Source organism: Lissotriton vulgaris, chromosome 12 (genome assembly GCF_964263255.1).
Source record: "Lissotriton vulgaris chromosome 12, aLisVul1.2, whole genome shotgun sequence".
In the NCBI taxonomy this organism is placed as follows: domain Eukaryota; kingdom Metazoa; phylum Chordata; class Amphibia; order Caudata; family Salamandridae; genus Lissotriton; species Lissotriton vulgaris.
In genome coordinates, this window is record NC_141700.1 from 804,168,748 (window position 1) to 804,194,028 (window position 25,281).

General features: G+C 46.7%; 1 protein-coding gene across 1 annotated transcript; it reads left to right on the forward strand.

The window, feature by feature from the left end:
* The first annotated feature begins 721 nt into the window (after positions 1-721).
* Positions 722-4,957, forward strand: LOC147678797 (uncharacterized). The gene has a single exon (XM_086946253.1). The coding sequence runs from the start codon at positions 737-739 to the stop codon at positions 2,825-2,827; it is 2,091 nt and encodes a 696-aa protein (XP_086802379.1). The 5' UTR covers positions 722-736; the 3' UTR covers positions 2,828-4,957.
* Positions 4,958-25,281: the final 20,324 nt, after the last annotated feature.

Sequence of the window (25,281 nt, forward strand, 5' to 3'; positions counted from 1 at the left end):
CTTTTCTTTCATTTGTTTATTGCTGCTTTTATTGTAAAGTATTCCAGTGCTTTGTCCCAAAGGCCGGGGGTCACTGCAGCCCTGTGCGTGGGATAAAGGAGTCCTAGTGCGCACGCGCACCGGCCCTCTACCAGCCTCCATCTTGGAACGGGACAATGGGCGGCGCGCCCTGTGCAAACATACAATTAGGCTGTGGTAAAAATAAGCAGCCCACTGGTTTAAAGTGTTAACAGGGTCATGTAAACCCAATGAATCAAGCAGTGTTTATTTTTTTTATTAAAACTCGACCGTTCATGGGTATGGTGATGTCATCAGGGACGGACACGGAACGTTGTAATTTAGCCTAGTGTAAAAACGGCGGGCTGCCGTCGACGTGCGGTCACGGGAAGTGACGCCACGTCCGCTCTACGGCGTGGGTGAGAAGAAAGCGCGATACCCGGTGGCCATGATGACATGGTAGTGTTTAACGTTCACGGTTTCTGCAGCGCATATATACAGTTGTAATGAAAAAGTCACCGCGGAATTGCCATCGTTATATATACTAGATAATTTAGCACGAAGTGTGCAATAATAAGAGCATGTGTAAATATCTTTCTGTAAATGTAGTTTCTATGAGAGTGGAGTAGCTCTTATCTAGTGTTATTTCTTCAGTCTTCCAAACGTCGCCAATGACCGCGGCTCACTCGCACCGGCCGGAGGCCAGGCTGTCCCGCAGTGCAGAGTCGAGAGGTTCAAGATGGCGTCGGCGCGGCGCCTGGCCGCGGGCCGGAAGTGGCGTCACGCCGTGGCAGCGAGAACAGAAGGCGCCAGCATTGTTCCCCTGCACCTCCTCACTCCCCGAGCTGGACGGAAGCGCTCTCTCTCCGGACCCGGGAGGCCGAGCAGCACGCACCGGAGCCCCACCGACGCCCGCCTGATGGATGCGGGAGACGCTCGCAGCGGGCGCCGCGCGCGCGGCCTGAACGGAGCCGCGGCCTACAGCCTGTCGTCATCGGCCGCCCGGCCCTTCAGCCGGCAGTATGACCACGAGGACCCGCGCCTGGCGCGCCGCGAGCGCTCGCCCTACCTGGCCTCCTCCAGCAGCAGCCGGCTGGGCCGCAGCCGCGAGCGCTCGCCCTACCTCTCCAAGGCCAAGGAGCGCCGCCTGCGGGCGCACTCGCCCTACTTCTCCCGCTCGCCGCTGGGCCTGGGCTACGGCCGCAGCCTGTCCCCGCCGCCGGCGGCCCTCTACAGGAAGCGCTCCCCGCTGGGGCTGGGGTACGCCCGGAGCCCGTCGCCCTACCTGCCGCCGCTGCCGCGGGCCCGCTCCCCGCTGGGGCTGGGCTACGGCCGGAGCCGCTCGCCCTTCCGGGCCCGCTCGCCGCTGTGGCTGGAGGCCGGCCGGGCCCGCTCGCCGCTGGGGCTGGGCTTCAGCAGCCGGGGCCTGTCGCCCACCTCGGCCCGCCTCTACCGTGACTTGGACCTGCTGCGCTACGAGCGGCTGTCGCGGGGGCCCTACCCGCACCGCTCCCCGCCACCGCCGCCGCGGCCTCGGAGGCGCCGCAGCCGCTCGCCCCGCTACCCGCCTGTGAACAGCCGCCCCTCCGCCGCCAAGGAGCGGCCCCGGCCCCGCCGGCCGCAGCTCTACCACCTGAAGGTGACCGGCTTCCCCGCGCACTGCTCGGACGAGAGCGTGCGCCAGGGCCTGCAGCACGCCTTCAAGAAGCACGGGCCGCTGGCGCGGCTCACCCTGCAGGGCGCCGGCGAGGAGCGCTACGCCCTGCTGGGCTACGGCCGGGCCAAGGAGCGCGCCGAGGCGCTGGCCGCGCACGCCGCCCCCGGGGCCGCGCAGCTCTTCGGCGCCGAGGTGACGGTGGCGACCGTCGAGGGCCCCGAGGCCGGGCTCACCGACGAGGAGGTGGCGCTGCGCCGCGAGGCCTCCATGACCCTCTACGTGGGCAACCTGGACAAGGACACGACGGTGGCCGAGCTGACGGCCGCCTTCGCCGGCTTCGGGGAGGTGCTGTGCGCCGAGATCAAGCTGGCCCGCCACAACTACGGCTTCGTGCAGTTCGCCGACATCGAGAGCGTGGCCCGGGCCATCCGCAGCATGAACGGGCGCCCGCTGGGCCGCAACAAGGTGGCGCTGGGCTTCGGCAAGAACCTGCCCACGGCCTGCGTCTGGCTCTGCGGCCTGAAGCACACGGGGCTGACGGCCAAGGCGCTGCTGCGGCACTTCCGCCACTACGGGTCCGTGCTGAAGCTGCTGCACGACACGGCCCGCGGCACCGCCCTCGTGCTCTACAAGGACCGCTACGGCGCCTCGGTGGCCGTGGGCAAGCTGCGGCGCACGCCCGTCGAGGGCCACCGCCTCAAGGCCGTCTTCGCCAGCAGCCGCGTCCAGCTGGCCTTCTGCCGCTCCATGGAGGCCTCGGGCCAGGACGTGGGCGACTTCCCGCTCAAGGCCGCGGCCGCCGCCGACTCCCAGGGCGGGCTGAACGAGGAGGAGAGCGCCATGGTGGCCGAGGCCAGCGACGAGGAGGAGGAGCCCCCCCGGCCCGTGGTGGCCCCGGCTAGTGACCAGGAGGAGGAGGAGGCCCCCGATGAGGACGAGGACGAGTCCCCGGGGGAGGAGGAGGAAGAAGAAGAGGACGACGAGGAGGATCAGGAGGACGAGGAAGAAGAGCAAGAGGAGGAGATGGAAGAGGATCAGGAGGAGGGGGACACGACCCCGCCCGCCGACGAGGACCACCAGGGCCAGGACACTGATGAGCAAGTGGACACCGACGGCCCCGGGCCGCAGGACCAGGCTCCCCCGGAGCCCGCGGCCGACGGGCCCAAAGACTGACTTTTCATACCCACAGGATGCAGATCTTTTTTCAACACGAGCTTTGGACAGGGGGCGGGCGGGAGGGGTAAGTTCCAAATTGGGGATGTTGTGTTGTAAACAAATTAGTTCTCTTAAATAAACAACAAGGTTTTGTTAGACTGTTCTCGTTATGTAGAGAAGCAAAGTACCACAACTCATGTTTCCACGGTTCCTGTTCCATGTGCTGCTGGTCTGAGGGTTTCCCATGTTTTTCAGTTGTTGTCCCCTGAATACCTCCTGCCTCGGGTGTATATTTTTCTAATTCCAAACCTTTGCCAAAAGTGGCCTCTGGGTAGTATTTGCTTTGCCATGCTCCACCAGACTGCTTCCTGAGATCTTTCTTATCCTGACCTCATCCATGTTAACTAGATTGAAATACTACATGTCTACTCAAGATTTGGCGTTAGTAGAGGTTAACTTAAAAATATTGCTTTATATTTTTACCTTTTCATAAAAAAAGTATGTTAGGACAGACTGGAAAAGAACATGTATTCTAGATTGACATCAGCAAACGTAACTTGGCACGCAATTTATATTATGTGAGCATTTATTGTAGTTTGTAGTTAGCATTTAGACAGTCTTCTTATGATTTGTGTGACTAAATTGATACGTTTTTTTCAAAGCTTTACATCTTCAAAGGAAACTTGCATTTTGTTGTCTTTACGTCTTTCGATGTTGAGCCACATGCTAACGGGAGACTTCTCATGTGCTTGAATGGCCTCTAAGATTATATCACTAGAGCACTGCTGTACATCTACATTTTCTCTTACAACTAGGACGAATGTTCAGCTTATCTTGCTCATTTTATTCTTCCCAAGACTACATTTAGAAATTCAAGCTACACCATACTGCAGGTGCTTGAAATATTTCGAGGACATCCCATAACATTATAATTTCTAGAGACTGGAATAATACTCCATGGTCGAAACATTTTGTTTTTAATGTCAAATCTATCTCCGAAGTGAAGGACCCTGGTTAATCTGACTATAAAGCAGCCACTTGCGTACCCAAACACGATTTTCAATATACTGGTGTGTGCTCTTTTTTCAGGTGAATATTTACTGTATTTGTTGTTAAATTCACACAGCTCAGATGTTCACAAGAGGTACTCTAATCACAAAGTAATCTTGAATGGCCGTATTCTACATTTTGGGTATAGTTTTGCCATTTAGCTGTCCTCCTTTTGTGACTCCAGCAGGAATTTTTATGGGAATGGTAATACTAAAAATGGCAGTGGAAGACTTTTTTTCCCTTTAATCATTCTATCCTACATTACAGCTGTAGCAGGCACAATGCAAGTTTAAGTGATGTGCCTGAGATTTGAAGAAGTGTCCTGAACCTCCTTAGGAATGTCACTGCCCACTTTTTGGAAGGTTTAGACTGCTTGTTTTTTAACCCTAGACATCACGGTTATGTGTTACTCACAAGTTTTTTTTTACGTTGATGGTTTCAGACATCTATAGTTTACCACTAGCAACAAGTGGGACATAGCGCTGGGGATAGCGGATAGATGCTGTGCACGCAATCATCCTTTTTAACTGGGAAGGGGTCATTTGTATGAAGGGCACGGTGTATCCAGTGTCTCATGTCTGTTATTTCTAGGGCAGAGGATCTATTTTCGAGCAGGGATGGTGTGTGTTTTGTTTCTGTATTTCCTGCCATTTTGGACCAAACCATGTCTTCTCTTTCGAGGGAGATTTTTGTGGTTGTTTTAAAGCACTTGTGCTATAGCACAGCCACAAAATTCTCAGTGTGAAGGATTGTCTCTGGGGGCAGGGTTCGTTCCCCAGCTTTGTCTAGACTCTTACCTGACCTTCAACTCGAATCCATCTTCGCCAGAATTGCCCTCATTGTTGATCTATTTTCCTTTTATTTTATTTTTTATAGCTGCTCCTCCCGAAATTTTAAGTATTTCAGCCTGCCACCCTTCCCAGCCCACTTGTGTGCTAGTTAACTTAATGGGGCTAGTATGACCTTGTGTTGAAAGTCAGTCCTATTTAAATTGGAATTGTGACCATGAACCACCACTGCAGCTATTTCTTCTAGCTCTGCTTAGGATGTCTGTCACTTGTGGGCATTAATTCAATAAAATGTTAATTGAAAACAAAATTCCAGGTTGGAGAAACCGGTGTGCATTTTTTGCTAACTTTTTTTAATTATAATTACACAACTTTCCCATTTTACTTTTTTGATGCTCCTATGCTGTTTGATACTTTTAACATATGTATTATTTGGTTGGTTCACCTCAGCTCTCATGAGCTGCTTATATTTTACAAACAACTTTCCCCATGGATGCTGTATGGCACCGGCTGCATTGTTGAGGGGTTGCTTTTTATCTCTTCAGCCCAAGTTCTGCAAATTCTGACGCATTCAAATGTTGCCCCAACATTTTCCTGTTACCAGTGGTACTCGTGTATCCGCCTCTAAGTGTTTGTATCCTAGTAGAGACACAGAGTACGTGCTAGAAATAATGGCTATTTTTTTCAACAGGGGAACTGTGGGACAACTTTTTAGTGGGGCACCCTTGCTCAGTCCATTTTTATTTGGCTTGACAAAGTCAACCTCAAGTAGGTTCTTTTGAAGGAAACACCTCATGTAAAGGGGTAGAATGTGTGTACGGAGGGGCCAGACTGGGTGACTTATTTTTTTAGGCTGTATGGGAGCAGGTTTTATTTTTTGCGTACTCCCTGTTGATTTGGGGGGGAAGGGGGGGTAATACAGATGGTCACACCTTTTTTGGGTTGGTGACAATTGACGTGACCGCTTGGTATTTGTTTGGCAGGGGGAGCTCATGTACAAAATGGAATAGCAGAACTGCATTTATACATTAAGAAACCGGTCCATATGGTTTTATAAACGCTCAAACCATTTCAGCCCCTCCCATCTAAACTCTTGAGTTTTACAATTAGTATCACAACTTAGTAGTACATCTGGAATGTTGCGCATAGTCTGGATTTATTTTGAGGCAGGGGGTGTGCGTGTGAGCAGTTAGCACGGTCGGTCAGTAATTACTTCCATTTGTTGTCTTTCGTTGCATGTAAGATGTTACTGATGCAAATTTTGGATGCTGGGCTAGGTCTCCATTGGTTGACACATTCCATCTCCACCCACTACTGAAATGAGTGCCCCTATGACCTGGAAGTTAAATAGGGGATGACTTTTTCTTATGCCAGTTCCTAGTCCTTGGGGTTCAAGTCACAGTGAGAAAGTCCCGCTCCACTGGCAGAGGTAATCACAAGATGCCAGTCCGGTTTCATTGTTTTTGTTTGTGGAGGTTTGTTTCAAAGTCATTAAAGTTGAGCAAGTAAATGCTTTCTACATTTTATATGTGCTTAAGATATGCTTGTTGTCAATATGTTGTGTTCACCATCTGCAAGGTGAAAAGTGTAGATGGGTCATTTACCAGATCTGGAATTTCAGCCTTTTCTGTAATAAGAGCCACTTAAGGTCAGTGAAAATCATACTAATTTTATTTAAGGGTGGGCGGAGTACCACTACGTGGAATTTGTCAAACTCTGTGAACTCCATTCAGTCTCAACCCAATTCATAAAACAAACCCCACATACCCTTGATAACACAACAAGTAACTCATTACATACACAATTGCACATAGCCATCTCACAAAGGTGAAAATCTAGCAAGCAGTGAGAAGTGATTTTGGCATCCTCACTAACCTCGGGAGAGAACCGAGCAGGTGCCTTGAACACAAAGAGCACATCATGCTGAACGATTTGGGTGGTCCCATCCTCTTAGGACCACCCCAAGCACAGTTATGGGCAAAAATACAATCCCAACCAAAGGCCCTGCAAAGCATTATGGGACGAGATTCTAGAGTGCAGTGAATATTATAGTATCAAAATATTCCTCATGGGGCAGGTTCAGCTGAGAACGAATACTATACTATTCACTGCACTCTAGAATCTCGTTACATAATGCTTTGCAGGGCCTTTGGTTGGCATTGTATTTTTGCCCACAACTTTGCTTGGGGTGGTTCTAGGAGGATGCGACCACCACAATCATTAAGAATGATCTGCTCTTTGTGTTCAAGGCGTTTGCTTGGTTCTCCCCCTAGGTTATGGAGGAAACCCCAAAATCATCACCTCATTGCCTGATATTTTTCAAAGCTCACGCTTGTGAATTGGTTATATGCTTTTTAGCATGTAAAGATAAAGTTGTTTATCAAAGGGTTGTGGGTGCAGTAGCTAATTCCACTACGTACCGGAGTCTGAATTATTGCATGAATTCTGTGTTTTCAATAAAATGCGTAGTTAACACATTTTTGCAACCTCCACTGGCGGAGTTTATTGTCCACGGTTACTTTTTATTACTATCTTTATAGTGACCACATCAAAGAAGATTGGTCAAAAGACAAAACTAGTGTGGGCCCAAAAATAATGTGGTAATATCAAAATATCGAGCAGGTAGGTTCATACAGGTATACAAAGTATAGATTTGCTTTTCTTAATTTCACATGTATGTACCTTAACGATAAGTATATTGTCAAGGTATGTATATGAGAGATCAAGTACAGTAAACCTATGATCAACTGTATAAACTTATGTCGTGCACAACTAAAATGCCAGCAAAGATATATTTAAAAAAATAAACATACCTTCCCAATTTTTTGGTCCCTGATATTTTTGATACAATAGTTTGCCACTCAGTATATTCTGTAGTCTTATGTTCTGGTGGAGTGCCAGCAAGATTGCATTAGTGGCAATATTTCCAAGGTACGAGTAGAGGTCATTTCTGTTTCAGGCATTGTTTCAAGCAGCAAAGTATACAAAATAGAAGTTTTATCAATGTATGTAGAAATCCTCTAAATGAGTATTAAATAGCTGTAATGCCTGTCACTAAAAGCATTCATAATACTTTCCAATGCCATATATTACTCAAATAGTTTTAAATTTATACTGTGGGAATTCAGCACTTTTTCTGCAAACATCACCTTTGTTCTGATAATACATTTATTTTCCCCTTGAATATACCCTTTCAATTTTGTTGCACATATAATTAGTCAGCAAGCAAAAACTTCTAATTTAGTGCTCTGGGGTACACACAGGAGAGCTACTTTCACGTAGCTGGAGAGCTACTAGTAACTCGCGAGCTACTCTGAAGCTTCACCCAGATGCCATGTTTTGGTCCCTGTGTAACAAGGCCCTATTATCCCTTAATGGCTAGTGACCATTGCTAGGTATTGCATGTACCTCTCCCTTGTTTAGAAATTAGACACCATTGACCTCAAATAAAATGAAATACTTGCACTGGTGTTCTGCACATCAGGGGAATCAATAAGACATCCCCTTGTACTTGAGTCTAACAAACAACTTGACTGTTGCCTCTAGCTCCCCGTTCTGAGCTAACTAAAGTAAATGGTAACTGACCCAATGTATTCTATTCTAGGTGTAAGGAAATGCATTCTCTAAAAATTGATGGGGATTAAGAACAGGGTTATCTGCACTGATGTAAAAGAAACCGTTCACTGGGGTGCTTAATCTTTGTACTGTCAGGGTAGAAGGAATGGGATCCTGATGTATGGCGCTGTAGGCCCCCACAAGTGTTACATTGCAACATGTGAGATGCAGCAACCCATCCAACCATATCTATTGTTTTTATGTTTATCTAATTTACCTTGGTTATGAGGGTTCAACTGCTGTTATATCGGTTTTGTGCTGTCAGCAGCGTCTTCTCAGTGTTCTGAGAGACCGGGGCGGCTTATGGGGAACAAAGAAGTTGGCAATCTGGTTTGAAGTATAGTTATTTAAGGCTTTGTGTGAACCAGACACAGAGATTTGGACTTTGAATGAAGAGATTTGAGAGCCTGGTTAATGTGCATGTGTGATTTGAGGTTGTAGAGCTGTTGGACTGTGAAGCTATGAACTCCCTGGACGTCCAAGGAAGGTGGTTGGTAGTTAGTGTAGCGGCCATTGCAGTAGTCCTGTCGGTACATGGTCACTTTTAGGATGTGAGCAGGGTAGCAAAGAGTAAATCTCCTTCAGTTGATAGAGGTGAAAAAAGCATTTCTGCAGGCCGCGTTTTCTTGTAGGATTTTTTTTGGGGGATAAATAATTTTGATTTTAGACATAATAAAAAAAACAACAATATTGAAAAGTACAGTAGGAGCGCGAAATCACACTGAGATGGTTAACCCTTGTAATGCATGACCTTGTAAAGTCCCATGTGGTACAGACAAGCGAAACAAATTTGAACCACAAGACCCAACCATTTGCCCCACACCCTACAGTATTTCTTCGGGCGCACCCGCGCTTCATACATAGGTTTTTCACGTGCGGCACAGCAGTCTACCCCCTCACGCCATTTCTTGAGGCTAGGCGGAGTAGGGCGATTCCAGTTGGCAGCTATGTCCCGTTTAGTTACAATCATTACTTGTAGGATTAAGGAGAGATTAAAATAAAAGGTCACTCCCAGGAGATATGCTTGCTTCACAGGGGCAAGTTTTTATTTGTTCGTGGAAAACTATGCAAAGGCCATACCTCCACCACTTAAGGGTGATGCCAGTCTGTTTCAATATATTGTAATCGTTAGTATTGAATGCAGCTCAAAGGACCAGTAGGATCAGCATGTGCAGGTGACCAAGAACTCAGCAGACAGTATTTGTGTTTGGTATTTGTAAAGAGCACTGTCACCCACAAGGCTATCCTTATGCTTGGCCAGTGTGCCTAGACCTGCCTATGGTAGGGTGGTTAATTTAAAAACCAGGTCATGGAACTTGAAGGAGAGGGGAGCTCTTATGTGGAGTGGCAGGCCTCTCCACTCTTGAAATAATGTGAGAGAACACCTGTCCTGATCAGTGGGTTTTTTGTATGCTTGAGATGTGTGCAAGTAAGAGTCCTGCAATGTGGAGGTGGTTCGTGAAAGGAGATGCAACTGTTCAGGTAGGTGGGGCCTAAGCTGCAAATGTATGTAAGGAGCTTGAAATGAGTGTTTCAGGAGCCAGTGGAGCTTCTGGAGGTGTGGTATAAGGTGAGCTGTTGAAGAGGAGTATGTCTGCCAAGTTGTGGATGATTTGCACTCCTAGTGAGTTGCTTGGTGAGCCTAGGATAGAAGGTATTCTTATTCAAACTTGTTGGAGACTAGAGGGACATTTTTCTAGTGCTGCTATTGTGGCTGCCAAGGCTTTTCACTGCATTAACACGATCAAGTCTGCCACTAATACCCCCTAACACACTCTTCAAGGTGGTTAATCTCCATGGCTTTGGAGAGCAGATCTGTTCTGACTTTATTGTCAATAAAGATAGGCCTCCTCTCTTGTTGGCTACGGAGGACTATGAAATCAGGGTAACTTGATGGTCCCTGCCCTAGAGTTTTGGATAGCGACAATGGTAAAGGTCTTCAATCAGATACTGACATCTGGGTGTTTACCTGACCTTGGAAGGTGACAGTTATTCCCCTTCAATAGAAACCCAATGAGGATCCAGACGACCGCAAAAACCTGCGCACAATTTCTCTTCTACCCACACAGAAAATTCTCAAATATCAACCAGGAACTGACCGAGTTTATTATGGCCCAGGATCTCTTGAATCCTTCACTGAATAGGTTTTGAAGTGGTCACAGCACTGGTTGTTGCTGCAGAAGTGGATCAAGGGTGTGCTGCTATGTTGGATCTGTCAGTGGCATTTGACACAATTTCCCTATCCAGTTTGGTGTAACATTTAACGAGCGGGGCTGGGGGATGCAGCTTTGAACCTCCTGGGTTCTTTTTTTACAAATAGGACTCGTAGCTCTGGAATTTTAGGACCAACTGTTCCATCTCCCCTGCAGGGACTCGCAGGGGACCTCCTTTAACCCCACTCTATTTAACATTTGTTGCCCCGCTGCTAAACTGGTGCTCTCTCTCGCTTAGATTTCAGGTTCCTATGCGGAAGACATCCACATTGTTTCTACATCAAATGATCTGCCCTTGGTAGCAGATCAGTTCAAACTCTGATCAGTGTCAAATGATAGATGACGGAGTATTGCTTTAATTTAAATGTAGCAAGACTGATATTCTGTTTTTTTGGTCACAGCTTTGGTACCTTAAGACATGTCCTTTACCTACCCAGTGACCTCTGCTGAAACTCTGGGGTTATTTTTGGCAACTCTTACCGTAAACATGCAGGTCAGTAGGGCTGAGTTCTGTTTTTTTTTTTTAAATCTTTTTTTTATCAAGCTTCTGGAAATGATCTTCCCACTTAATCCTGTGCTTAGATTATTGCAATGCTTTATACTTAAACATCAACAGGTCTTCCCTTAACAGACTGCAGGTCATTGAGAATGCGGCAGCCTGTCCGGTATGTTCCTAAGCAAACTTGTTAGTAAAGGCATGGGCTTCCATCACTGACTGGCTGTTAAGAAGCGTATGACCTACAAAGTGTTAAGCATGGTAGTTTTAGCTCTTCATCGCAGAGGGCGGGTTCCTCTGAGAACAGCATTTCACTGGTATACCCTGAAAAGACAGCTCGGATCATCTTCTCTTAAAAATGTGATTATTCCTAGGTTCTGGAATGCCAGGTGAGGCTGTCGCTACTTTTCAGTAGCAAACTGTTGAACACTGCCCACACACATTGCAAGCCTGGACTCCTTTTGTCGCCTTCTGTAGGCAATTGAAAACCCTGCTCTTCTCCCTCCTGTGATTGCAGTATTCTAGTTGTAGTTTTCAGTACTGATTTTAGCTCATTGACACCCTTGAGCATAGTGTTCTATACGTATCTTTCCTTTGCTTGGGAGCCACTTGACGATTTTCTTTAACATCTTCAGCGACAAATCGTGCAGTGTCAACTTTTACCTGTGTGGCCATGTCCAGTTTGCTGCTCATTTATCCCAAGGTTCCTGGTATAGGTCATAGTTTGCCTGTCCACCAGTTGGCGTCCCATGGTGGGTTGTTCTTGCTGAAGATCACTACTTGGATCTTATCTGTGTTGCGCTTGAAGCACTTCAAGTTAGCTACCTGTCATGCAGGCTTGTTTCTTGTGTTGGGGGTCTTGTCTGAGAGGAAGAGTATGAGTTGCTTTTCTTTGACGTTGGAGGGTTTTGTGTGCATGAATTACATTGGTCAGTGGGATCATGCATGCATTAAAGACGGTGATGCTGAGTGAAGAAACTTGAGGCACTCGACAGCAGAGTTTGTTGGCTTCTGAGTATTGAGATGCCGAGATGACCGATTGTATTCTCTCCATTCATAATGAGAGTGGATCCTTGGCTGCCATCTCGTGCAGGTGTCTATTGGGGATGGGTGTGATACTGGGTCAAATGCCGCAGAGAGGTGCAGGATAATGAGGGCTTCCGTGTCACGTATCATGCATATGTTTGTAGCACTGATAAGTGTTGTTTCTGTACTGTGGTTGGGCCCGAATCCGAAGTTGAAAAGTAGGATGGGTCACTGGGTGGTTTCTTGCACAGAGGTAGGATGGAGGCATGTTTCCTTGTGGACGGGAAAGTGACAGTCGATAGTCATTGAGAATGGGTGTTAATGCTTTGCTGATTGGTAGCAGTCCTTTGGGGAAGGTGTGGTTGGGATATGGGTAAAATGGGGCCTCTGAGAGGATGGTCTTTATGGTTCCAGCAATTTCGACGGTGGTGATGGTGAGTCAAGGAATCTAGGTTAGTTATTTGGCCAAGATGGGAAGTTGTGTTACGATGGTGATGGGTTCTTGTAAGGGTCATAGTTGCTGTATATGGAGTTGATTTTTTTTTTCCAGAATAATTCAAAGAGCTTGTTGCAAAGGTATTGTGAAGGGTTGATGGTGAAGTGGCAGGAGGTGACTATTTCCTTGCTGCTATATGTGCTGGTGTCTATCTGCAAGAGATGTGCACATAGTTCTCTGGGTCTGCTCCTGGTAGCGTCTGTAGGTTTATAGAAGACTTCTTTATCTGAAATATCTGGTCTTTTCCATTTGCTCTTCAGTTTCTTGCAGTGGCATTTTATCAACCAGAGTACCTCTGTACCAGCTGACCTGCGGTAGGATTTTGCATTTGCTTTCTTCCTGAGAGGAGCACCAGTGTTGGTGCATATGGTATTTCAGCTGTTGAGGTTCGTAGCGGCTTTCAGCAAGTTGCTGGTGTGCAACCAGTGCTCAGTGAGGGGCAATAAACCACTCCTCTTCTGTAATGCTTTTCCAGCAGTGACGGATGGTTCCCCTAGTGGTATATCTTTGGTGCGGGGTTGGTATGCTAAAACTCAGATGTGTGGTCTTTCCACTTCATGTTCGCTGACCCGTGTGGGGTCCTGGTGGTGTGTATACAGGTGTTCTGCCTAGGGAGAAGTTTGCATTGTTCCTGAATCTGTAGGTAGTGTAGCTGATGGTATTTCTGATTATGATGGATACTCCATATCCGGCCTTGAGCTGACACTCTTGCCTGGTGATTCTCTAGCCAGCGGGATGGCTGTAACACTGTTTAGTGCAAACGTTGAGTTGAGCCAGGTTTCCACGAGGAAGAGCAGGTCTGACATGAGCAGTGCAGTAGGTCCCCTTGTCTTCATGTATATGCGAGTATGGGGTGGGGTTTGTCCTATGTGAGCAGGTGACTGAACGAGTGTGCTGTTTGAGGAGTGGTGGGTATGCGGTGTGGCAGAGTGCATGATAATTTACAAGTCGTGTATGTGAATGCTGGTGCAGTGTGGCGGCCAGTGTTGAGCGCACAGGAGTGCATCTGGTTAGGGGGTTCCTGGCACTGAGTAAACTAGGTGGCTGCACTTATGTGAGCTGCAGGTAACATTAAGTAAATCCTGCGGGGGGGGGGGGGGGGGCACATAGTGCCATGAGTGGGGAAACAAGTGATTAACTTCCTCTCAGATAAGAGAGTAATTTCTCTTGCTTGGTTGCTTTTAAATACTGTCTTGGTGGAAAAACAGATGTCACTTCCTGTGTAGATGGATGATGGGAAATCCTGCTATTTCACTTCCTCTGAATATGGGTAATGTGAAATTCCATTCTAATGTTTAGGAGAGTGGATATGCTTATTTTCATTCTGATTGGACTTCAATGAGGAGGCTGTTGGTCTCAATATAGTGTGATAGTTTTCAGGAGGCCACAGTAACAAGTGCTTATGCCACACAGGGAATTGCTGGCAACAGGTCTGTAATTGTTTAGGGTGTTTAAATCCAAAGAGCCTTCCCTTAGGATAGGGGTTATGAAAGCATAGTTAAGTGACTAACGAATGTCCCACTCGTTCAGGAACATGAGATTTGTGATTGTCTGAAAGGCCAATTTAGATGATTTTGGAGTACTATAACTCCGGGGTTGGGGGTTTTCTTGAAAGAGGACTGAATTGTACACATTTCAGAATCTGACACAAGGACATACTTTGGGTGGGGTGCAGGATCTGTTCTTCGGGGTGGCTAATATGGAGTTGGCAAACATTAAGCTCTGTATGGATATTGTTGGTGATGAAGGTCCTATGATTGAATATTTATTTTTATTGTTGACATCTTAAATACATTTCCAAACTTTAGTATGACCACATAGTACATTTCATCTCATCGTACATTCTTATCTATGGCTTACTAAATGCTACCCAACCCTGTTTAATCTACCTCTAGTGCAGTGTCGATTTACCTGGGGGGTGTTCACAAATATTCCCTCTATACATGTTCCATTTTTCCTAGATCTATGACCATTTCTCGGGACAGCAATGCAGCATGAATAAATGAATGCGGGTTTTATAGAGCGCATAGTAACCCGGGAGCATCCCAGCGCTAAAACCAAGACAGCAGAGTCGGTGGAGTGACCAAGGAGAGAAGGGAGGGATGGATATGGGAAAGAGGTGCGTTTTCAGTAGTTTTCTGAAACGGGAGTGATTAGATTCCACCCTGAGTTTGAGAGGTAGGGCGTTCCACAGTTTAGCTGTGTTCACCGAGAATCGCCAGCCTCCTGTGCGTGCCTTTTTCACTCTGTGAACTGTGATGAGGTGTTCGTGATTCGAACGGAGGGACCTTGTGGCTTTGTAGGGTGTGATAACATTTTTGAGAATGGGGTTGCCCTTGTCCTGTAGAATTTTATGGGCCAGACAGAGCCTTGAATTTTACTCTTTCTCTTATAGGGAGCCAGTGCAGGAGTTTCAGAGCTGGTTTGGCCGAGGATCTGGCCGGGGTGTTGGTAAGGAGCCGGGCAGTGGTCTGAATTCTTTGTAGTTTGTTCAGGGTGGCTTTAGGTGCTCTTAGGTAGATGGCGTTGCTATAATCCTGCCTGGAGAGAATTAGGCCTTGGATGAGCAGTTTCCGGGAGCAGGGGCAGGATTTTTCTGACTGATCTGAGAAGACCGAAGCAGATCCCAGCGGTTTTTTTAGCTTGGGTTTTGAAGGACAGGTCCTTCCCTATCCAGATTCCTAGGCTCTTGATCTCCTCTTTGGGAGCGGGGGGGTTCTCCCAGGCAGGTGGGCCAGATGTTTGGGGGAAAGGTGGGCCCCTTCTGTCCGAGAAGCATGATTTCAGTTTTGGACCTGTTGAGTTTCAGAGCAGATTTATTCATCCACATAAGGATTTCGGAGAGGCAGGTGTGATGGTTGGACGGTTGTTGGTTGGGATGGGATAGTGATACCACCAGTTGGGTATTGTCGGCGTAGCTAATGATCTTGACTCCAAACGGGGTGACCACTTCCTCCAGTGGGGACATGTAGACATTAAATAAACATATACACTGTCTTCTCCATTACCATGCACCAATCCATGTATTTTTCTCCACATGCTCAGTGTGGGTGTCTCGAGAGCCCCATATAATTTGTTCCCCAAGGCCACCCAGTTTCTTTCTTTCCCTGTCATGTCAGTGGGGTCCCATATATTCAGAATACATTGTTTTATCTTGGGCTCTGCTGGTTTGCACAGTACATTTGTCATGCATTGTCACCTTTGTCCAATAACGCTTGATATATATACACCGCCCCATATGGTATGTTCTCTGTTTGTTACTGATTGCGCGGGGATGCCTAAGGGTAGCCAGGTGCTCTACAAGTACTCATTAATGATAATGAAGATTCCCTCCTGACCACACCCTCTGCTGCATCTGGGATCTTCCTTCTAACTTCTCATTATTAGAACAGTGTTTGCTTAGTATATTCTATGTAATATCTAAGTTGTACTAATCACAGCTTTGATGAGATTCTGACCTCGTTAGGGGATGACTGAGCTTCTTGCCATTCCTCGTCTTCTATTTCCACCGTCTTTTTTCCAGTGGCCACGACGTTGCAAAAGGGGACTGGCATGTTTAATAATTTCCTATATACCAATGAGATCACTTTCTTGGGCATATATTTTTCTAGAATCCTATCTTCGTGTGGGGAGGACTCGGAGCAACTGACCCAGCGGGATAGCTGCTTGTAGCACGTGTTGGATCTGTAAATATCTAAACGTATGTATCTCAGCCATTTCATGATCTTTTTGCAATTGGGCGAAAGGAATAACCTCACCTTTTTTCCATAGGCCCCTACATAGGAAATGCCAATCTGGTCCCAAGCTGGAAAGCCTTTTGAATTCCTTAAGTTGCCTAATTTTTCTGTATCCCACAATGGGGCTGCCTGCGTTATTCTCCCGTCCCATCCCCTTATTCACAGTGTGCCATATTTGTACTGTGTGTTTGGTTGGGCCTGTTAAGTTTAATTTTGTCGAATTTGTGTAAAGTACCTTGGTGAAGTGCCCCTCAGGAAGAAGCCATCTATCCATTCTATAGCCTGGATCGTCATTGGTTCTATATTAAAATTTGTTAATTGGTGTCAGTTTGCTGTCCAATAATTTTGATGTAAGGGGGGGGGGGGAGAGAGATGGCGCTCATAATAGAGAGCTGGGTATTGAGTGACAAAGATGCTACGGTATTTAAACCCTTCATTTACCTCTGTTATAGCTTATCCTCTGGGTAAGACCAGAAAGTCTCCCCAGAATACATAAATGTCTGACTTAGACTAATTTATTTGATAACCAGAGAATTTGCCAAAGTTCGTAAAAATATGCAATACTCTATTGATGGATGTTCTTGGAGATGCCAGATATAGTAGTATATTGTCTGCGTTCCAATCCTCTGCCTGACGCAGACCCCATCATGACTGGTTCTTTCCTCATCCACAGTGCCAGGAGTTCCAGCAGTAAGGAAAAGGGCGAGAGGGGGCAAACCTGCCTGTTTCACTTTCTAGCACTAACACCATTGATCTTCTGCAAAAAAGAAGCTGAGAGCTCTGGTTCGTTATCAAGTTTAGGTGGAAAGCAGCTCCTGTATAGAGCACTGTCAACACCAGCGACACTCTAGATCTGCTCACCTCAAATCTTCATTTCTATCAAAGTCTTAAAGCCAGTGGTTCCCAAACTTTTTTGACCTGTGGCTCCCCTGACCTAATCGGCAGTTGGCCGTGGCTCCCCACCATTTTTTTACCGGTGGGTGGGTGGGTGGTGTGTACCTCCTGTTATCTTCCTTAAAAGTATTTGGGACACAATGAAGGTATTATATTGGTTGGAATGCTTGAATTATTAATCTCATCCACTGGCAATCACTTTGGCTGCATCCCAATCCATCGTTTTTTCCCCCCAACAGAGTGCCTGGTCCCAAACCCTTATTTATGCCAGCTGCTGCTTTCAGTACCTTTTGGTACTGAGGCCCGCTCTGAGAAAATGGAACATTGAGTTTGGTCTGTCGTAATCAGTATCCCCAGCCTTATTTTTACACTAAAAAGGTCTGTCCTTCCATCTGTGTGCCCATCTATATCCAAACACATTCAACCATTTGCACACCTAGCCACCATATATCCTTCCGTCCATCATTTCACTCATCCATCCACCCTTTCACTCATCCATCCATTATTCATCTACCCACCCTTTCACCCCATCCATCTGTACAATCATCCATGCATCCACTCTTCCACCCAGCCATCCATTCACTTACTCATCCATCCATCCATTCACTTACTCATCCATTCACCCAGTCATTTATCCTTCCACCCATTCACCCTTTCAGTCATTCATCCTCCCTTTCTCTCTCCATCTTCCTTTCACTTATCCATCCATCTACCCACCCATTTACTCATCCATTCATGAATCCATCCATTGATCCTATTACTCATCCATTCTTTCACTCATCCAACCATCCGTTCACTCATCCAGCCATCCGTTCTCTCATCCATCCACCCTTTCACTTCACTCATCTATCTATCCTTTTGCCCATCTACCCCCTTTCACTAACTCGTCAATCCTTACATCCACCCTTTCACTCATCCATCCATTCACTATTTCACTTATCAATTCATCCATCCACCCATTCACTTGCCCATCATCTACCCTTTCATTCATCCACCCATCCATCCTTTCACACACCCATCCACCAATTCACTCGCCCATCAGCTGCCCTTTCACTCATCCATCCTTTCACACCCATCCACACTTTTACCCATCCATCTATTTACATTTTCTCTCATCCATACTTCCATTCATTCACTCATCCGTCCATCCTTTCTTTCATTATCTATCCATTCCCCCTTTCATTCATGCATTCATCCTTTCAGTAATCCATTCAGACATTCCTTCACTTATTTACTCACCCACCTTTTCACATTACGAGCTGAGCCTTTGTTTGCAGAGTGGCAGGCAGAAGAGTTCCATCAAGAATGAACTAAAGCAAGGGGTGGGCTGGTGGAGAGTTCCCTATGCCCCTGCACATAGGCAGACTGAAAACGTAGAAGTCATGCATGATGCACAGTGCCAGGATGTGAGGTTACTGTAACATGGTGTTTTTTCCAGGGCTTTAAGCGGTGTAAAAAAACTGGGGGGTCTCTTCAAAGGGGGTGTTTGACGTAATTAAGAGCGCAGCTTAAAACACCTAGGCTAAAAATATGCGCTTAGCATAGTGTTCTGCCTCACTGGTATTATGTTTTCTCTGTCATTGCATCCAGATATATAATACAGCAAGTATCATTACACCCCAACAAGCCAGGACTATTGGATTTGTCAATGGTTGCTAGTTCCTTAAAAAAAAAAAAAGGAGCAGCCATGGCTTTGTTGAATACAATATTGAAAACACTTCAGTTCTAAAATGACAGGCTAGCCTCTGGTGTTTGACAAAAAACCTAGCCTCTGGTGTTTGACAAAAAAAAAAACCCTCGGACTAGTACACTGGTTGATGCAAGTGAAGCAACTTGCAAATGTGGTTATAAATAAATAAATCACAACACCCACGAATCCAAAAAAGTTGGGTGGTATCTGGTCCAAATAAAATAAGCAGAAATGAAAAGTGACTGGGTTCCCTTTATTTGATACATGTGATTACGTTGTCCTACCCAGCGCTTATTTGGACACAATCTCCCCATGTCTTATATTTACTTCTGAGGCGGGAGGAGGCCGCCACATGGTGTCACACCCCCAGATTGCCCAATTGTCATTCAGTAAGTGGCAATCAGCGGCATACTGAATGACAATGGGTGGGAGGGGCTGCTCTTGTGCTCCTGAAGGAGTGCGAAGCGCCTCCAGCAGCAGGGGTGAGGCTTCTCACAGGGGAGCAGCGCTGCTCCCCTGTGATGGCCAAAATTACAGATAGTGTGTGCGGCGCCCCTGGCACCTCATTACGGCGCACTGGGGCGCCGCGGCGCACAGTTTGGGAACCACAGCTTTAAGCATAGGATTAGCACAGTGCCATCCTCTGTTATTGACCACTACTTGCGCCAATGATTTATTATATAGGCGTCTCACCCAGCTGAAAAGGTTGGGTCGAAGCCCATTTTCTTCAAGACTGCCAACATATAGGGCCATTCAATTGTATCGAAAGCCATGGTGGCATCCAATGACATTACTACTGATTCCTCTCTCAATGTCTCTTTTCTACACATGACCCTGTGTAGGCGCCGGCGGTTGAGTGAGGTATTTCTTGGTGGCATGAAGCCGGACTGGTCTGGATGTAACTGCCTCAAACTGAGCGGGGAAAAAACAGCTGATGCTCCTGGGTACCCCCACGAATAACACCATCGACTCACTATGGCCCCCATGCCTAGGAGCCACCCCCGTACTGAAGGATAAAATCAAAAGCCTAGGAATTTGGCTTGATAAGCCCCTAAATTGTAACTGTCAGGTGGCCAAGCTTTCCGTCACCTGTTTCGGCCTATTAAGGCTCCTGCGTAAAATCTTCCCCCTCCTTCCGTTTGATTCTAGACGGATTATGGTCCAGGGCTTAATTTTGTCCCGTCTGGATTTTGGAAATGCCCTGTACTTGGGTGCACCCCAGTCTACCTTAAACAAATTAAAAATAATTCAAAACTGTGCCGCAAGAACCCTCCAAATTCCCCGCCGCTCCTCAGTCAAAACCAGACTCGGGGACCTACACTGGCTCCCAGTTAGGGAAAGGATCCAGTTCAAGGCAATGTGCATCGCCCATCGATCCTTCTGGGGGACGGGTGCCACAATCAACCAACCCCTGATAACCACCTACCACCCAACAAGACAGCTCAGATCAAGTACGGCCTTTCTGGCCCAAATACCAAAGATAAAGAGGTCCAGAAGCGGAGGTCGCTCCTTTTCTTACAACGCGGCGGGGCTTTGGAACTCCCTTCCCCTCCAACTTAGATTGCAACCCAAATTGCTTGTTTTCTGCAAACTCTTGAAAACTTGGCTGTTCAATAAATCTGACTCACACTGACCGCTGTTAACCAGTTGTGACGTCTGAGGGTAGCTATCGCGCTTTATAAATGTTCATTTCATGTACAAACTTTGCTATTACCCCCAGGAGACGGATGGCCAGTAATTTGGCTAGGATCTTAGCCTCTGCATTTATCACTGATATTGGTCTGTATGAGGAGCATCTATCTCTGGGCCTACCACTTATGGATAACCACTATTGTATCCAGTTTCTGGTTTCCCAGGAGCATCCCCCTGCCTTGACTCTCAAGGAACGTTAGTGTACATTTTACCATCTTACATGGTGCCAATTTTTACAATTTGATGGGTAATCTGTTGGGACCCATCGCCTTCCCAGATTGTAGCTCCTGAATAGCCAGCCCGACCTCTAAGTGAGAGTTCCTCATCTAAGCTAGATGAGTCCTTTCTAGGGAGAGCCAAATCTGACAGCAGGGCGTTCGCATCCTCTGTGGAGGTTGTGTGCAACATATATATGTTGTGGAAGTATTCTGCAAACCCCTGTGCTATTTGTTGCAGTTCTGTCAGGTCTTGCCCAGATTCAGTCTTCAGCTCCACCACAAGTTGTTGGCTGTTCCCTTCTATCCAACCACGCCAACAGTCTACCTGCTTTGTCCCCTGTGTCGTATAGTTTACTCTGCGTGGCTCTATAGTGCTCCCGGGCTGCCTCTGTGGCCAGGTCTTTGAAATTCTTTGGTTTTAATTTCCAGCATGTGTTTAACTTCAGTCTCTTTTCGTTTTTCATCAACTTTTATTCGATTATAAAATTGTATAATCATAAAAAGTACAGTTTTATTAAGATCATGAATTAATACAGTTAAAAAAAAAAGGTCATTTACGTATGGACACATATAATGTTAAAAAACGGTTTTACAATGAGTTGTTGTTACTGATTTTAAAAAGGTCGCTATCAGTTTTGCTTCATGTGGGTTTTTCGGTGTCTGAAGATAGGCGAGTGCTGGGTATGTATGTCTGAGTCCGCTTAGACGGAGGAGGGGCAGAATCCATTTTTTCCTTGCTGGTCTATAGTATTTACAGAACAAGATGACGTGGACCGTTGATTGTTTAGAAACCCCGTCACAGGGGCAGCATGTCAAGTTCCGAGACCAGTTATTCAGTTCAGGAAATGAGACCATGCGGAAGAAAAGGTCGAACCGTAGTCTTGTCAATAGGAATTTTTCATAGTTCGAAAGAAAGAACGTCAAGTAGGGCTGTATCAATTTCTCTGGCTGCAATATGCGGATTTTTTCATTTTGTGTTTTAACAATCTCTGCTTGATTGCGAAGTTCTCTTAAGTGGCCCATGCATAGTTCTTTCAGCTGTTTCTTTGAAATGTCTTCTATTGAAGGTGGTTCAAGAAAGTATTGCTCACGATCTAGGTCTTGAAGGAATTTATGGATGTAGTTAAGCCACGGTATTTTTCTCCAGTGTGCTAGGCCAAGGCATTCAGTAATAAGGGAACGTGTTATGTGGCGTTCGGGGTTACACCATATGCGGTGCCAGAGTATGAGGGGCTGGCATCGTATGGTGTCTGTCACATATTCCATGCCCAGCTCCCGATGTGTTGATAAAATCGGGGAGCTTTGAGGAAGAGCTAGGATATATTTGATGAAGGCGTTCTCCGTTACCTGGAGTTGATCAATGCGTCCGTGGCCCCAAATGCCTGCTCCATACGTGGCCACACTGTGGCATTTTGCATAATAAATAGTTAGCAATTCCGCTGGAGCTGGTTTACCAAGTTTCCTGGAGAAAGCACTTAGTGCTGATACTGCTCGGCGAAAGTTGAGGTTCCTGGCTTCGATTGCCTTGTGCCAGGTCATTGTATCTTCCACAAGTATACCCAGGTAGGGGTATACCGATGTTTTTTCCAGCCTGTTATTATTAATGAATATGGGTTTTGAGGCTCCCCGTTTTGGTCCGATGGTCATTGTGAAAGTTTTTTTGATGTTTACTTTTAGACCCAGGGAGTCCATAAATGCCACGTATTTATTCAGCTGTCGCTGGAGTTGGTTAGCTGTCCGGGCCAGGATGACCGAGTCGTCGGCATACAGGAGGATGGGTATCGGGTGGCGTGCTATCTGTGGAAGGTCCTGGCTCCCTTCCAGCATGGCCTGTTCAATCCCGTTGGTGTATAGATTGAACAGGAAGGGAGCCAGTACACACCCTTGCCTTACTCCTCGTGATATTTTGAAGGGGCGTGATAGTTCGCCGCCGGTACCATAGCGAACTCGGCCTTCCGCGTTGGTATATAGTTCCCTAAGGAAGGCTAGTATCGATGGATCCACTCCAAGGTTAGTCATGGTCTGCCACAGCTTTGCATGCTGAACGCAGTCGAATGCCGCGCTCAGGTCTACATAGACCAAATAGATGTTACCTCCTTTCGCGCGTGCATATTTTCCGGCCAGGAGGATCAGGTTTAGGGCCTGTTCCACCGTCCCGAGCCCCTTCTGGAAACCATATTGCAGGTCTGTGATGGTGTTATTTTCCTTGGCCCAGGATTGTAATCGGTCCAGGAGTAGTCGACCTGCAATCTTGCCCGTGGAGTCCAGAAGGGAGATCGGTCGGTAGCACGCGGGGTCGTTACGGTCCCCTTTCTTAAATATTGGCAGAAGGGTAGATGTTGACCATGATGGAAGAAGTCCGATTTCAGTGACTGCAGTCATTACCCGGGTGATTATTAGTGACCAATAATCACTGTTGTGTAAAAACAAGTCCATAGGTACCCCGTCTGGGCCGGGAGCTTTGCCGGTTTTTGAGGCTTTAATGGCCTTTCTAACCTCATTAACGGTGAAACGTAGGTTAATGGGGTGGAAGTTATTCTTTGCTTGTTCCTGGTCTTCTGTTTGGGGAGGGTCCGTTGGTGAGCCAAAGATTTTTGTGAAATGATGGACCCAGTCATTCTCAGTTATTGCCACGTCTAGGTGATGGGGGTCAGTGATGTTATCCAGAAAGGGTGATCTTATGGTCTGCCAGAATGTAGTGCTGTCTTTTTTTAGTGCACTCTCATGTAGTTGACGCCATAGGTCTTGCTTTATCTGTCGCCTACGGTTTTTCCGGGCGTTATTGTACTTTTTCCTCCGATATGAAATTAATTGGGCATCTCTTGGTTTTTGTCGAAGAGCTTCTTTAAGAGACGTGAGGGCCTTTCGACAGTCAGAGTCGAACCATCTCGTTGTGGGAGGTTTTGATTTATTTGCTATGTTTTTGAATAGCTCTTCCCTTATTGCTCCTTGGATGTTGTTAAAGGAGGTGATGATTAATTCGGGGGATGCCTCTGCGGACAGACAGTCCATTAACCATGGGTGCGTTTTTGCGAGTATCTTTTGTGTTGTCTCTTCTGGGTCGATCTTTGACCATTTGATGGTGTAGCCATTCTTCTTCTTTATGGCCAGTGATTGTTGGTTGAGAGAGCTGGCTTTTGTTGAAGATGAACCCGCTTTTCCCGTAAGGAGTTCCACACTCAGGGGGTAGTGGTCGCTAATTGGACTGGATCCTACTTTGTAGTTTTTTAGTAAGCCTTTACAGGTGTTTGAGGCTAGGATAAAGTCAATGGTTGTCATGCAGCCTCGCCCGTGGAAGGTGGGTAAAAATTCCTGCACCGGGTTAACTAGTTTGTTGGCAAAGTCTAGGTCCAAAGTGAAGAGGATTTCGTTAAGCTTATTTCCACCCGGGGTATGTACAAAATGAGGGATGGGATTTCCAGATTCGTTCTGTAGTCCGCAGATCCCACTTTTATGGTTTGGACTTAATGTTTGATTAAAATCGCCTCCCCATAGATAGTTGAGTGTTGTATTGAGGTTTGCATTTTGTAATGAAGATATAAGTGCCACCATTTCGTCTAAATGGGAGCAGCATTCCAGGGTGCCCGCGTTGTTGTAATAGTTTATGAGTATAAATAAAGTTTTCGTTGCTGCCGTCTGATGAGAAATTTGAATGATTTGAAAGATAGATGTTTCCTTTAATAGTTTCACTGTGAGTGGGACGGTGTTAGAGAAGTAGATCATGAGTCCACCTTTTGGCCTTCCCATTGTGCTGGGCGTTGCTTTGGTAAAGAATGTCTTATAGCCCACTAGATGGAGAGGGGTTGTACGCCAGGTCTCTTGTAGGCACAGGATTTGGTGGCTCCTTGCAGTATTCAGCCATAAAGGGCATGTTATTTTTGCGGTTAGGCCTGCGACATTCCAATAGGCTATACCTATGCTCATGGCCTCTTTATCTTTCGCGTTAGCAGATATTGTCAAGTTGTTGATATTGACTTCATTAGCTGTGTCTAGCTCGATGTTTAATCTTTGGCTGGTATCTGCTTCTGCTGAGGGAGTACTAATCCGGAGGTTGTTTAGGTGGGTCGATGGTATCTCAGGTGTATGGGGCAACTCTGGTAGTGCTGTATGTTGTTTATCAGACAGAGTGTTGTGTGGTGTCAGCTTTGTGGTGGCTAGGTTTATCCAGAAATGGTCAGTCGACCATTTGGAGGCAATCGAAACGATTTTGGGTTGGGAAGCCCTGGCATCCTTCATATGCTTGATAGGGTCTGTCCTGCCAGTAAGGGATTTGACGTTCTATGTACCTTTCTCTTGGTCCACCCCTGACTATGTAATCATGTGGGTATTCCGTCTGGTTCCATGGTACTTGGTGCCATGGGTCCTGGTTTCGTGGATCTTTGGGATGATGGTGCCATACCCAAGGTGGAGAGTTGCGATGTTGTTTCGCTGGGGGGGTAGAAGAAGGAGAGGTGACGGGCATCTATTCCCCCTTTTTTATCGAGTTGAGGCCAAGCGCAGATGTGGTCTACAGTTGCGGGATCTCTACATGTTACGATGATACAGTCACCGCGTATT

Excerpts from the sequence above, each read along its gene's own strand:
- LOC147678797 (XM_086946253.1), top strand. The coding sequence starts at position 737 with ATGGCGTCGGCGCGGCGCCTGGCCGCGGGCCGGAAGTGGCGTCACGCC.